At 36.0% G+C, this 16333-nt stretch overlaps 1 protein-coding gene across 2 annotated transcripts in view; it reads right to left on the reverse strand.

Annotated features, from left to right (window-relative positions):
• Positions 1-15715, reverse strand: part of SLC39A12 (solute carrier family 39 member 12) — a 34648-nt gene extending 18933 nt beyond the window's left edge. The window contains exons 1-6 of one of the 2 annotated variants that reach the window (XM_066323643.1): positions 15588-15715; positions 14137-14489; positions 9895-10176; positions 7152-7359; positions 5128-5330; positions 549-720 (exon numbers count right to left, since the gene is read on the reverse strand). In XM_066323643.1, coding sequence (XP_066179740.1) covers positions 549-720; positions 5128-5330; positions 7152-7359; positions 9895-10176; positions 14137-14406 — 1135 coding nt within the window. In that variant the 5' untranslated portion in view covers positions 14407-14489; positions 15588-15715. The remainder of the gene's footprint in view (positions 1-548; positions 721-5127; positions 5331-7151; positions 7360-9894; positions 10177-14136; positions 14490-15587) is intronic. The other variant, XM_066323555.1, reaches the window with a different exon arrangement.
• Between the last annotated feature and the right edge of the window lie 618 nt (positions 15716-16333).

Below are 16333 nucleotides of genomic sequence, written 5' to 3' on the forward strand. Positions count from 1 at the left end.
TTTTTAAGGACGTTTTTCTTACCACAATAGTATCTTCAAAGCTTCTCTGCTATAAAATATCACAAGCTGAAACACCAGTAGCATTCATGCAAAACTTGCCTGCATCAAGCATTTGCCACATCATGGTATAAAATGCCAGCTAATGAACCTTGAAGCTATATGTAAGGACAATGCAATGATTACAATATAAACCTAGTACAAATTTCACAAAGAAAATCCCTACTACCCAGCAATCCATAGATGAGGACCTGCTACTGGCTACCTGCTGGCAATATCAAGAAGTCCTCTAGCAAATGAAGAAAATAAAGCTTGAAACCTTACATGCTGAAATAGAATTCCAAATACTACAAAATTTAGACCACTGAATCCCCTCGCTTCTCAATATAATACTATTATCTGACATGTGTGATATGAAATCATAGAATTCATAAATCATAAACAGCATAAATCCCACATTTTCATTTATTAATGAATGAAATGTCTCCAGAAGTCCTTGCACCTCTTTATCTGAATTTAAATAATAATTTATTAATAAGAACATAACTCACTTTCCACAGTTGTTGGTGGAAGCTTTGTCTGTTTGAAGTCAGGAAGCTGACATGAACAACTTAAAAGTTGTTGAACGATAGCTGGACTGATTTGCTTGAAGTGGTCCTTAGAAATGGAGGCAGAACTGTTTTTCAAAAATATCTTCACAAGTTCATTGGCAGAGAAACAAACCTTTGTGGAAAAGTATATACAGTTACTAAACATGTTGCATACACCTGCATTTAATTCTGATGTTAAATACAGAATCTTATAACAACAAAGGAAAGTCCAGCCCTAGACGAAACCTGCTATATATCTATATATCTATACTCTTTCTTGCTTAAATTAGTTTAATTACTTCAAATACTTCACTTTTTTCTTTGTAAATTTGATACTACTATATATTTCAGAAAAACCAGAATCTTTGGGATAAAGCACCTCAATTTCTATTGAAGACACTTAATGTCATAAAGATCTTACAAAATAATGTCTCTCAGTATTTTATTGTTGTATGTAATAAGAAAAATGTTTTAATGCTAATAAGAACCATATTCCTAGCTATTCTTGTGAAACTACATTATTTGCAGTAATAGTGCTATTAATAAAAGATACTTCCCACGCCAAAGCAATACTGAGATTCATCCCTGTACTGGATCTTCAGTACAATATGAAAATAAATTAGCTTTTAAAATTCATTAAACAAGGGCATGTCAGCAAACTTGATGTTACATAGTCTAAACTTGGTATAAAGATTGCTTAATAATTGTATTAATTCAGGTACTTCAGAATTCCAACTACTTTTTGTTCTTATTTGGAGCATCTCTTTGTCAAAAAAAGCAATTTTTCATGGGAGCATTTATATTTCAAAATATTTTTATGAAGAAGTGTGTTTTCTTCTCCAGGATGAAACTTCAAGTAAAAGCATGAGTAGTTAACATATGAAAAATCCTATTTGAAATTTCTGTGAACACTTTTAAACAGAGGAACCCCAGATCAAATATGTTATCTTACTTAAAGGAATAATCTTCATTTCTTAATCTCATCTGATGAGCTGTGACTCAATATTTAAAAACAAATCATTTTCTTTCATTTAAATTGCTCTGCATCTGAGACTCAAGGGTTCCTAAACTATCTTTTTCTCATTACTGATGCTTAAGCCTCTTTTGAAGTTGTTAAGTATAATTACTTTTAAATAACCCAGTTAAAACCCAAAACATTCCTGCCTTTGCTCATCCATTAGTGAAGTAAAATATGCCTTGTGGTTCACTAAGAAACTGAATTAACTAAGCACTGACACAATTTTTTCTGAAAACCACATTCAAGTCTTCAGTACAACAGGTGATCTTGTCACCTGGACCTAGTGTGTTCTGCTTTAAAGCCAAGGGAAAGAATGAAGACAATTCAGGAGCCACCATACTGGAAGAAACTTTAATTTTGCCTGTTCTAGGCAATGGTTTTGACTCTAGAACTAGGGAACACTGACATCTGGTATCAAGTTGGAAGACTGGATTTTGGCTGGTTATGCGTAGCATTGCTGACCAGTCAGAGCAGGGATGATATTATTTAACACCTTCACCAACAACTTGTGATGGAAGACAGTGCACCAGATGGCATCCACAGGTGAAATTCAACTGGGATCACTAGTCAATATGCTGACGGGTGTGGCTGCTATTTAGAGGGTCTTGACAAGACAAAGAACTGGGCTGACTAGACCTTCATGAAGATCAGCCAAGACAAACTTATTGTGCTTCACGCAGAACAGCCCCATGCATCAATAAAGGCTGGGAAAAACTGGGCAGACAAAAGGCAGTTTTCAGAAAAAGCCCCTGCGGTGGGTCCTGACAGGGAACTTGAACACGAGGCACCAGTGTGCCCTTGTGGCAATGACCACTAACTGCACACTGGCTGCATTAGCAAGAGCAGAGCCAGCAGGTAGTGGAGAAAGAATACTGCCCACCACTCAGGACGTGTGAGTCCACATCTGGACTATGTACAGCTTAATAACCAGCAGTGCAAGACACTGGCAAATTAAGGGAAGTCTAGTGGAGGGCCACCAAGATGGCTAGGGAACTGCAGCACATGATGTGCCAGGAGAGACTGAGGAACATGGGTTTGTCCTGTATGGGAAAAGAAAGGTTGATGGGTACCATAAGTCTTCAACTGCCTAAGCTGGTTTAGAGGGAAGAGATAACCAGAATCTTCTCAGAGGCATACAGCAAAGGAATGAGAAGCAAAATGTATTAGTTGCAGCAACAAAAAACTCCAATTTGCTATAATAAAGTCCCTCAAGATGAAGGCAATAATGCACTGGTACAGGCTTCCCAAAAAAGACTCTGTCTCTGTTTTTGGAGACATTCAGAATTCAACTGGACTTGGTTCTGTAAAACCTGATCTGACTTTGAAGTTGGCTCTTTATTGAAAAGTACAATAGACAAGATGAGATCCAGGATTACTATAAACCTAAATTTTAATGTGAATTTATTACCAGGAATTTTCAATGAAAAGAAAAATCTCATCTGTAAAAATAAACTGTCCACCTATACATAAAAAACAGCTGTTAAGGTCTACTTAGTAAAATGTTCTTGTAAGACATGGGGCATGAGGACCTGCATCTTTTCTAGTTGCAAGCCCCAGCCTTTTAAGCTTTTTAACGTATAGAGTCAAAGAACTGTCTCCATTAGAAAAGCAACTCTGTGTACTCCTGAAGGATGATATCAAAGAAATAAGCACATTGATTTTACACATTTTCAAGTGAAAAATTGGATTGGATGTAGGGATGGATGGATGATTTGGGTTTCCAAAATCCACATTTCTTTAATGAGGAAGAATAAATGAATACATAGACATTCTGACACAGCTTAATGGAATTTCAGATTATTTATCTTACCAGATCATCTGCCACTTACTTTTTTAATACGCATTTTTAATTTTAGAGGCAATGATGACTTTAAAATAAAGCAGTGATCCTTTTACTGAGGTAATGTTTCAAATATATATTCCTATATAAAAATTAAGTTACAGCTCTTAATGCAGTTAGCAAACATAAGCCATGGACAATTCGATGTCTTGTATGTAGCAAAATCTATTACTAATGAAGCACAATGGTTATCATAGCTGCAGAAAACAGGAGACAAAAGTAGCAAAACAGCAGTGAAACATGAAGTGTTCTAATGGAATATGTCAAGGAAAATAGGCATAGGTAATAGGAACAAAAATGGAAAAAAACCCCTAGAAACTAGGAATTAATACAGAAAAGAAACTATCTGCTCTGCAGAGGTTTCTTTGTGATTTTTTACATATACAGAATATGTGGTTCTCAACTGATTCCTAAGACTCAGATAAATGCCCCTGCACACTTATCTTTTGAGTTACAGTCAGTCTCAGAAATTCAAGAAATCAAAAACTGAGCTTTAAAAATACTTCAATGGCTGGAGAACAACTTTACTTCTTTTACAGATAGAATCACTACTGATTTCTGTCCTTCATAATTTAAAATTCATATGAAACACATTTAAAATGACCTTAATTTAAGATTATTTTGAGACCTCATTAAAAACCTCATCATGCTGATCAGCATGATCCTTTTTTCCTGTGGTCAGCTCCAAAGAAATAAACGTATTCATAGAGTATGCATTTCAAATGCAATATAATTATACAGATATATATCTATCAGAATAGCATTTATAGAGGAATAGAGAAAATTTGTCTCAGCTTCCCATCATAAAATGACCACACAGAAAAAGTCAATTGCACATCACTCAGTTCTCCTACATGGAGGAGAAACATTGCCACCGAGTTAACATAAATTATAAGGATTGAAAACAATAGAAAAGTGTTCTTTGAAGTATATATTTCAAATGTATACATCAATATCTATACAAATTATACACTTCGAAGTCTCCTTTTTCACCTACACAATAAGTCACAGCCTGAAGGATGGAAGTCAGTTACCATCTTGATCATTGCCATAAACAAAATTTATTTTTTTCAAATTCATAGGATAAGGATAAAATCACCAGCAATAAGCCAGTGTCCTTCAAAGACTTCAGAGAGGATACTGGGAAGTAGCTAAGGCTCTGTTTTACAGCCTTCATACTTTCTAAAAAAGGCTTCAGGATTCCATAGATGGCTATGAAAAGACTTTGGAAATGCCCACTCTTCAATTTACAGAAGCCTTTTAAAAACAGCTTGCATAGAAACTTTTATTTACTTTGTTTTCCTTAGTGCAAAGCAATCTTTTCTACCAGGCCACTTAAGGGGTCCCAGAAACTCTGTGACATAAACCCACAAGAAATTGATAACAACTGTATGAAAACATCAGACATGTTACTACAGTCCTCTGTGTCTTGAAGAAATGCCTGATTCATTGTTAACCCCTCCCAGTGACTTTAACTGCACATTCAACATCCACAAAATTCTTTCCCCAAATAATATTTAAACAAATATAGCTATATAAATATTTATTTTCACCCATATCTACATGCCTTTTGGAAAATAATACCTTTTATCTCAGACACATTGCATGGTTTGCAAATCAATTTAAACTTCTGTCAGTGAAATTCTGCCACCAACACTATAATAACATAAAAATAAATTAACCTGGTCCCAATCTGTGTTCCTTTCACGATCTTCAAAATAGCCTTTCAGATAGTCTCCTTTTGTACGGTTTCCTTTAACTGGAGTATTTCTTCTTCCAATATCTCTGATTGCCATACTGTAACGTCTTCTTTTGTGACTGTGAAATTGTCCATTTACAGTGCAGGTCTTTTTGGCTGTAAGCACATTTAGTAGTTGTTCTAGCTCTAGTAATTCGTTAGAGAACAGATATGTTACCATGGGCAAATGCACATTTAAACGATAAAATATTTAAAAGACAATATCTTTTTGTTTGTTATAGCATTGATTCAATTCATCATTTTAATACTCTTTTCTCAGTTTAGTACTGGAGGCAATTTCTGCTTAACAACTCTGGAAGTTCCAGCCACCCAGATCCTCAGTCTTCCCCTCTTCAAACATCTCACTCAGATGTTTTGCCTATGATTGTCTCAGAAGAAAACAGATGTGACTGAAAGGCAATTCGTCTTTCATTTAATCAGCATCTCTGACAAAGTTATCTATTAATTTCTAAATAACTTAACTGTTCTTAAAATTTTCCTGCATAAATGGAACTCCACACTAAGCTGCCACAGCCAGGTATTTGGATCAGGAAAGAGATCCTTTACAGGATGTCCTGAAATCAATCTTCAGGATGTTGTGCTGCCCTTGCAGTTCAGAAGTGCAGCATAGGACAGTGAATTTTTTCCCTCCTTTGATTAACTGGGGAGCATACCTGCTCACAGTACTGATATAGTAAGGAGAGAGCCAGGATCCCAAACCTGAGATCATGCACAGATGTACCTCACAGCTTGGGTGCAATGGGTGCTTCCGCTGATGGAATGCAGTTATTTGATGGGGAGGCCCTATCCTATCTCCCTTATCACCTTCCTTCACTCCTGCACTTTCAAATGAAGCCATCGTAATTATTCCTGTAAACCCTAATTTGTCCATTAAAAACTGATCCACAAATTAATTCTAAAGAAAATAAAATTAATGGCAATGTCTCCATATGATAATCCTTTTTATCTTTAATCTTGTTACTCAGAAAATGCAAATGGTATAATCTTAAAGGTAAATCTCACAAAAAGGTTTCTGATAAAGTGTTTCACTACTTTCTTTTGGCTACTTAAACAAACAAATGTGACTGGAGCTGCAGGTATATTTGTTTTCTAATTGTAATAAAATCTAATTTTCTTTTTCTGTGCTTCCAGATTCTTACTCTTTCTTTAAGTTACTATTAAGAATTTAAACAAATTTAAAGGGACAGTATAATGAGTTTAGACTCAAAATAGACTTACTCTGTAACAAACTGGTTAGGAATAATTTTTTGGTTTTTTCTGAATGACATCCTAACTCCACCAAACATACAGTCCTGCTGTTATCTTCACTGGGGCCCAGATTTCACCATATATAGCTATTTAGTAGCACTGTGGTGAGATGGCTCCATCCATTCTTGTGACAATTATTTCACAAGATCAGGCTGGGCAATTTTAAAGGAAGGGCTTTGCTGGCAAACCAGTTTATATAAGAAAAAACTGGGAGCCCCAGTTTAGGGATAAGGATTTTTTTTTAATATTTATTTCTGTGATTCAATCCACCTCTGTGTAACCTATGATTGTTAAAAATGTTTATACCTACGCTCAATTCCACTTCTTAATCGGTTTTAATCCATACTTAAAGTAACTTTTTAGAAGTGCTTTGAAAAGCTTGTAAACTGTTGCTGCTAGCAGTTTCCACAAAAAAGGAAAAGTAGATATCTTATAAAAACCTTCTAAATCCATACCAGGCCCCTGAATTGATGGTGTAGCTTCTTAAACTGCTAAGCAGGCACAACCTTTAACAGAAATTAATAGCTGCTGCTGCTGAGAGCTCGGCATTTGTTTTGTTTTGGGTATTTTTTCTTTTTGTTATTCTTGGACCACTTAGAGCTCTCCTACATTTCTATTTATTTATGGTTAAGTAGCATTTCTGGTAAGTCCAGCAATAAATTTTCCTGAAGAAAATGAACTTTGCACACTCCACCTTACCTGTCACTTGGAGCTCCGTAGTACTATTTAGAGAACTGAAAATATATTTTATAAAGAATTCTGGGGAAGGTAAACTTGCTTTCCCCATACAGACTCCTTGGAGAGCCAGAGTAAGGATTAAAGCAGCCAAGCGTGGAAGAGTGTTTTCATCAGCACCATCTCTGTCCATTATATCAGCATTTTTCTCCAGAGTGCTCACATCAACACACTGAAATCACAAGAAAATAGCATGAAGACAGTCCTGCTCACCTCCATTTAAATAATCAGAGTGACAGGAGAAGGAACTGGGGACAAAAATTTCACAGACAGACAGAGTAGAAAAAATGCTAAGATGTAAGCTGTAATTGCCAGCAGGACAGCAAATCAAAGGACATTTTCAGGAGAACAGGCATAGAATTAAGAATCTTGAACATTTACTCAGTGTCTAATGGGGGAAAAGTACAGCCCTTCAAGTTCTTTTTGCGTAGTATTTTCCTGCTGTCTCTATTGTTCCAAGTGTCCCTCTCAATTACATCTACATCTACTTCCAGAAGGTGGAAGAAAGGGGAGTATTTTTTGTGAAAGCATGAGAAATTGGCTCAAATAATACAGACTTTAATTCTTCACTTCAGACTTCAGAAAGAATTCTTTAAATGTTTTTCTTTCCTTACCTATTCAATGGAATCAAGAGTTTTTAATGGAGTAGTTATCCAGGGACAATATGGAAACATATAATTTTGCACATAAAGGGTAACTTTCCTGCTAGGTGACCAAATAAAAACAGTAGTCAGTGGTATACAACCATGTGTGTGGACGTCTGCAAACTCTCTCAGCTGCCCAGAAATCTATCTACTTTTTCTAATTGTCTTCCCTTTTCCCTTTCTTGTTTATTTACACTGCAAATAGATGGGTTTGAATGAAACAACAACAACTAAGAAAAATAATTACTTAATTTAATTTTCTTTCTAACGCATATAAACAAAATTTAAAGTCAGCTAGATGAGCCAATGCAGTAGTCATTTATTTTATACTCATCTCGCCTTATGTAGGCCTTAAACACTTGAGAGAGGAGGCTGACATTTATTTTCCTGCTCATTCATGATACATTAAAATTATCACAACCCAAAATTTAATCTCTCATTTCAAACAAGATATGAGGTGCTATGACTAAAGAAGAGGATATTTTCTGTGAAACCAAAACACATAGAGCCACTAAAAATGCTTTTCTTCCACAAGTACCCTGCACCATTGGCCCTTTTCCACAACTCAAGTGTTGTGATCCCAAGTATTATGCTATTATGTTTTGTGTACCTTTCATAAAAGAAACCTCTTTTTCCTCAAGTTAGTGAGCGGTGAAGTCTCAGTTACTGGACAGGCTTGACAACTGATTATACTGCCAGCATAAACAAACAGAACCCTCAGTAAGGCATTTCATGGGTTGTTATTCTATCTTGACATTCCAAATACTCTTCAATGTCTCTTCACAGTTGCTCAGATACCATTGGAGTCCTTGGAAATCGGCACGTTCACCAAGACTCAGAACCAAAAGAAGGTCAATGAATAATTTATGGTGGGAAATGACCACACAAAGAAGACAGAGAGAGGAATTGGAGGCTCTCAACATTCTGGACACAGCCAGGTCTCCTACCCATCTTCTGTTTATGCAGAAAGCCCTACTAGAGTAGGCTGTAAATTAAAATCTAATGAAATGAAAAGAACAAATTCAAGCTTTGTATAAACCAATTTTAGCTCAATACATTGACATATCTAAGGTGCTACAAACAGGTGGTCAACCTGTACTTTAGAAGTTATGTAATCTGGCAAATACGTGTTTTATTGCCCATTATAAGAAAAACTTTTTCTTCGACATTGGACTCCAGAATTTTATTCTATCATTTTATAGATCCTAATTGACATATGGAATTCTAAACGCCAATGAGAAAACTCAAAGCATGTTTCCTGGCTTAGAAACTATGATCTTAGCTGAAAATACTCAATATGCCTTTTTTTTTCCAACTTTAAGCTTATCTTTAACAATCTTTCTACAAGGCATATCCATGCTGGTAGCTAATTAGTCAAAAATGTATGTGTTGCAACTGAAGGAAGCCATCATATCTTTGGACAGACTCCTGATTCCATCCAGCTATGGATAGACACAGAAGTTTAGAACCCGGCAAGATTTCATCACAGCAAAATAATTCATTTCTCAATTTCATTTCTCCTGTAGCAGTCAGCAATGGCTCTATTCTGCTTTATATGATTAAAATATTTGACTTTGAACTCTAGAATAGTATTCTATTATTTTATAGCTCTTATTTGAGATAAGGAACTCAAATGGAGTCTGATCTATTTATCTATAGATCTATCTCAAATATATCTCATACATCACTGGTAGTGTTTCTATGCTAGTAAATATCAGAGATGAGAAAGAGTCTTCTGTCCTTGGAGCTAAGTGCAAGGTCTTGCATCTCCACATTTCTGCTCTTTTGCATCTGCCCTAAGCAAAGCAACTGCATCTAATGGTCCCTGAAGTGCAGTATCTCCCCAACAACTTCACGGCAGACCCTGTGAATGTGGCACAGGCCAGAAACAACTCAAAGAAAAGCACTAAACAGCACATACAACATAGTACCAGTGTTCAACCTGTGCTCATACACTTTACCAGTCTTCTGGAGGACTGTGATACTGGCATAGTTTCTGTCCTAGCATAAAGGCATTATACCTGTAATAAAGATGGAGTTATTTTTACATATGTTTTCTTTACCTGGTTTTCAGAAGTTTTAAAATGTTGCCTTACTGCAGCTAAAATATCTTCAGTTTCATTCCGTGAAAAATAATAACAGTCTTCATCATGTCTTAAACTAAGCATACTCTGTAGGTAAAATTTATAATCCTTATCAGTCAAGCTGAATTCTGAAGAACACATATCTCTACGGTGAAGAATGTAGTAGAGAAGAATAAGAGAAATTCTTTCAAATACTTCTTCACTGAGATGGTCTTCTAAATCTCCTCCAGCTATTAGTAACAAAGCATCCGGTTCAAGGCACTGTGAAGAAATAAAAAGAAATGGAAAATCAACTCAAGTAACACCTGCCAGGCATCTGCAAATACAGCTAGGAAGGTCAACAGGAGAATACAACTTCTATATTTAAAAGATCAAACTCAAAACTACACAGATGCAGGCTGATGGAATGGCAGAAGAAGAGTCCAGGTAATTCATTGCAGTTCTATGGCTGCAAGATCACATAATGGGTTTTTTTTTCCAGAGGCCCTTTTGTTTTTAAGAAAAGTTGAGTGTCCTAGAGATGGCACTTTGAGGAACCTGGTCTATTGAGAGGTGCCCCTGCTCATGGTAGGGGGAGTGAAACTACATGATCTTTAAGGTCTCTTCAAACTCAAACCATTCTATGATTCTATTTTGTAATTCTATGATTTAGTGGTTTGAGAGTCCCTACAATTAGGAATAATTCTGATAATCATTGTAGAGAATGAAAACATTCCACTGGCTTCAGCAGATTATGATTCTGTTTACAAATATATTAGATAATACCTAGGGCTATTCATATTTTCATCTGTGCATTCTAGATGTGTTTACATTATAAGATAAAAACAGTTGCTGAACTGTAGTTAATTGAGGCTATGTAAACAGAAGTTATACCATATTCAATGCACTGCTGAGAGACATAATTGAGCCTGTAATCACACAGCTATTTTTATGTTTCTCAATGAATTCTGTTAACTGCAACAATGAGATCCAGTGCCCAGTCAGCACAAGGTCTCAACCCCATTTAGTCCTTCAAATGCATTTCAAGAGGGACTGAAATTACATATTCACCCTGCGCAGGCTTTACATCTGAGCACAGATTTTTAAATATGTGTGTGTGTATATCTACATATCTATATATCTATATATATATGTGTTTCTATCATTCTCTCTCTCTCAATTTTTTTCTTGGTATAAAGACACTTCTCAGAAACTTGCTGCTCATCCAAAAGTTAGTCTGCAAATTAGACCAGAAGACTAATAGAGGTCTATCTCAGGCTCTGAGAAATAAGACACCAAAGTCCAAAGTAAAGAATCTTTCTTGAAGAAGTCTTGTAATTAATGTTATTCATTCTGTATCTGTTTTCTCTAACAGACTCTTTTCCAAGCATGTTATAGACATGTGAGCTGATCTCCACAATAGTAGAGCAACTGAACTGTACATTTCAAAGAAGAAACTACAACACATGAGGTACCTTGGGATGATCAACACTGCACTCTAATAAATTAATGAATCCAAACAGAATCCAGTTTGTCAGAATAATTTTTTTGTGGCTACAAGCATGATGTGCTTGGTGGGGCTCATTGTGTACATCAGTTCATTTTCCTACACTGAAGCTGGGTTAATGAAACAAACATTGTCATGTTCAGAAGCCAAAGTTCCTTGGAGGAACTGAGAGGCCTGCAACTTTTTAATATAAATTCTAACAAAAATTCTCAAAATAATGAATTGAAATCTATTTTTAAAAAAAGGAAAATAGTATTAATAGCCAAATTAACTATTTATATACATAAATAAGCTATTTTGCAGTAGGATTCACTGCATCCTGTCCTGTTTACATTGCTTTTCAATTGCTTATCAACATTTCCTAATGCAGTCTCTGAGAATTACTCTTTGGACTAGGAGGAGTCTATTCTGTTTTCTGTCCCAAAAGCCTCAAGTCACTGAGCCTTTATGAGCACTCAGTGGTAATACAATCAACATACAGCATGAAGTGGAAGATTTTCGAAGATTTCTGTAAGATTTTAAAATCTACTGAGGATAAATTGCAATCAGTGAGTCCATTGTTTGCTCTTGCAAGGAAGACAGAAAAGAAAACTGCTAATTAGAAGGAAGCAGAAGCATTGTAAAAGATGCAGTTACTCCATAGTATGTGGGTAGCCCATGGTGAGTGATCCTCAAAGAAATATTAAGAGGATATAAAGTGGTTTGTCACTAGATTGTTTTTTTTGTTTATTAGTTTGAGGGGGTATTTTGCTGCTACTTATATTTTTCATCCACCTTTGACAGAACTTGGGCACTGAAGTTGGTGTTTCTTTTCTTTAAATGGCCAGAAGTTCAAAAAAAATTTTTTTTTTTACCAGCACAAGAAATATATGACTTCTGTGTGCTTAGGAGATAAAGAAATGTCAGATGCCATTCAATAGCTGCCAGCCTCTGCCCAAAGAGACTTAGGGCCACTACATAACAACAGAAGAGGGACTAAAGAAAGTGTTAAAGTTTAATGCTTTTAAGCGCCCATTAGAGATATCATAAAAACAAACAAACAAAAAGTTCTGAAACAAAGCCACGTGGTATAAACAGACTCCTGGATTTAGACGGGAAATAGAATCTGAAATCAATTAGTGATTCCCAACAAGTATGAGGAAGAAAATGCCAAGCTAAGGTGGGGCATTCTGTTTCAAATTTTGATGAACTTGAAGGATAGTGCTTCTTGCACAGTTTTTGTTGTCTTGGTTTACCGAGTCTTGTTAAATCATCACAAAAGATTTCAGCACAGTACCACGTGGGCTCCATGTGACTGAAAACGCCACGTCTCTCTCAAGGATTTTCCTACAGAAAACCACATTCCTGTGGTGCTGGCACAGAAACTGTGACAGTTCAGTATGTGTGCGATGTTTCTGACTCAGATGACAGATGACACTGAGGAGTACTGGAAATGCTGAAAGTCCTCAAAGTCTTCCTATAGAAAATTTCCAAAATGAAGCCTGAACAGAGCAGCAGTACTGACCAAAGTAAGCCCCAGCTAAGATTTCCTTAGATTTTGTCTATCTGAAGACACAGTAGGAAGCTGTCTAGAAATACAAGAAAAAACCATGCCAGTCAAGAAGAAAAACAAAAAGGACAAACAAAAACTTAGTCCCCTGTTTTGTGAAGTTTAGGAGGACTATACAGCCACGTTTAATACATTTCCAATTTTCAGTCTGGGCCTGTATCTGATATATATTCATTGCCCATGTGTGAATATTCTCCTTCATAAAAAAATTATCCATTTAGGTAATAACAAGCACCTACAATATTTGTGTACGAAATTTCACATTTAGGCTCGTATGAAGAATGGGAGCAGTTTTAGAAAGAATCAAGAAAGAGAGCAGCTGTCTACTGCACAGAATAAAAAGATTCCTTACTCCACTGGCTTAGCAGATTGCTGAGAACAGCACCTTGTAAAAATATTCACCTTTCAGACCATCTTCGTAAACGTGGTATAAAGTGACACTGCTGTATGTAGGTCACTGAACAGTGCCAGAGCCAGAGTAATGAAAGCCAAGGCTGACCAAACCCTTTGTTGTCCCTTTCAGCTGAGTTGCTCAGTAAGACTGTCCCTGTCCTTTCTTCATTGAATCAGAACTGAGTTCTGAAAATATTCTCCAGTAGACAACCAATCCCTCTGTGCAACTGTACCCTGGACTACTTCCAGTTTCAATTTGGATTTGGAGAATCATTGTTCTGCCTTTCATTTTCCTTGACCTGAACTGCTTACAAAACCCTCCCCTTAATCTTGAATATTTCAGTGAAGTGGCACATAAATCTGAGACAATCCTGTCTGGGTTTTATTTTTACAAAGTAAAATCCAGAACAACAACAAAAAAAGTGGAAGAGCTAGTCTCCAGTGTTTAACTATGCCTTTACACAGTGAAAATCCTGTGCCCCAAATTCAAGCTCATGCTTTTATTGTTACACCAGGTTTCAGTGGAAAAATTTTTGCTGGAAAACAAAAACTTGAGAACTTTAAAAGGAATGTCTGTCATGTTTGGAACATCTCTTCATGAGCTCAAACAATAAATAATAATAATTCAAAATTTAAAAAAGCATGGACAATTTTTTTTTTTTTTTTTTTTTTTTTTGCTGCAACAAGAAGCTTTTTACATGTTTAGGCATCATATTCAGGACAGTATCACTCTAAAATGTTAGAACTCACTGATGATCCTGTAAAGATATCCCTCATTAATTGAAGCACTAACCAGATTACAATCCTCTTGCATGCCATAAATCCGCTGTGGGCACTCAGCTCTCTCCAGTAACATTTTGACCAGTTCTCGTGAGTGGTTCATGTGGAGCTCAGTGTTTTCAGCTGAGAGAATGCGTAAAACTTCCACCAGAGAGCCTCTGCTGGGAGGATTGCTGCCATCCTGCCCATGCTCTTCCCCAGGCTGTCCTCCAGCAATGAGCACGCTGAATATGAAAGCAGAACATACCACCCCAAGAGCTGGATGCTTGGTCAGAAAACACATCTCCTCTTCCCGCAGTGCGTGATCTGCACTGATTGTTGGATTGTTGTTTGCACTTCACAGCTTAAACTGGAAACCTGAAGAATCTGAATGGTAAAGGGGGAAAAAAACCCAACCCTTTAATTAGTGCGAATGCAATATGTTCGAAAGGATTTATTAATTGGTCGGCTAAGCTGATTTGCAGTGACAAGCTGTTTTTGAACAACAGGGAGCCTGTAAGGGCTTTACAGCACAGAACAGCAGGAAACTAAGACAACCATGGCCTCAAAACTTCTTTAGAATTACCAACAAGAGGTTGTCTCAAAGTGCCCTTCCCTCTTCTTAAAAATAAAGTCTATGGCTTTCATTTCAGTGTTATGTTATTGTATTCACTAATAATTCTTTTCAGTAAGAATAGGAAAATACCATGGCTTTCACTTCCATTTCATCATGAAAGCAGGTTTTTAGTAACAAAAATAGCTGTAAATAAATATTGCTAGTCTGATACTAATATGAATGTGCAGTAAAGTTGTTACATAGCAATAATATAAAGCAGTTTATATTGTCAAAACACTTTACCAATATTAGTATACTCCAGCTATACAGCACAAAAAAAGAAGGATGTACTTAAAACTTAGTGATCACTACTGAGACGGGAGAACTACAAAACTGAGGTTATAATTTCTCTCAAAGAACTCAGTGAATAATGAGACAAGCTTAACTTGTTAACTCTAAGTGCAAAAGACATTTTGTACTAAAAATCTCTCGTCACAAACCTTCCTAATAAACCACTCCTTCTGCTTTAACAGCAATCTATCTCAATGTCAAAGCACAAGAAATACAAAGCAGTTTCACTTCTGTTTTCCACAGAAGTTTTGATTTAATTGATGAACAGACACTGGCAGTGACATACATATTCAGATATAATGCACATGTGTTAAATAGCCACATATATGTTCATCTTCTTTTTTAACTGCAATATGATACACACGTTTTACTTTAAAGGAAACTCTGCTAACAAAGTATTTAAAATTGAAAAAGAACTGCTGAATTCAAATGGGCATTTAGTGAGATAAAAGTTAGTATGTTTTTAGGTATCAGGAAATCTTCTGGTGTTTAGATATATTTTACTGTTAGCAGTTAGGAATATGTATCACTGTTACAAGGATATTATGAGCATTTATGTCTAAATGTTATTTTCTTACCTTCTGAAGGGAAAAAGAATGCTTGTGTATCTAGCTTTGTGGCCTTCTGAATCCTCAGAAGTATTTAGCTGCTGGAAGTCCAGTGTTTTTAAAATTCCTTGATGGTGCTCTGGAAGCTGGAGAGGATTAGTTTATTGCTGCCTTGAAAAGTTTTCAGTTGCTATGGAGAGAGCTGCCCTTAAGGTAACAATGGAGGTGGATAGGAATTAGTACATGTTCTTCTTGTACTAGAAAGTTCTAAGCATTGCATTATTGAATTTATTTCACATATTCTAGTAGTCATTATTCTATGTAAACAGTCTGTTTTAGAAGTACAAGATGTATAAAATCTACTAAAGAATGTATTTCATTTGATGGATAATATATGCAAGCACTTTGAACTGTTCTCTGTGTTACTAAATCATTTGATCAATTCTACATTAAACTTGAATTTTTTTCATTAAAATACTACTACTTTTTGAAAATATGAGAATGCAATAGAAATAGAAATCTTTTCAAGTACATCCATAGAAAAACGATGGTTTTTTCTTTGCAAAACACTGCCCATAGAAAACAGCCTCTTTCATCCTCACTTCTCCTGTGTCACATTTGCACCAACTGTAAAAGATGGGATAGCTCAGCCTGTGGTGAAAAGAGTCGTCCACCCACTCAGATTTTCCAGAGGAACGCTGTTACAAAGTTGACATTTACATCACCAGCCATTACAATATTACTGCACTGGGAGTTAAAGAAAACTGTCACGACTG

This window comes from Sylvia atricapilla, chromosome 1 (genome assembly GCF_009819655.1).
Source record: "Sylvia atricapilla isolate bSylAtr1 chromosome 1, bSylAtr1.pri, whole genome shotgun sequence".
NCBI lineage: Eukaryota > Metazoa > Chordata > Aves > Passeriformes > Sylviidae > Sylvia > Sylvia atricapilla.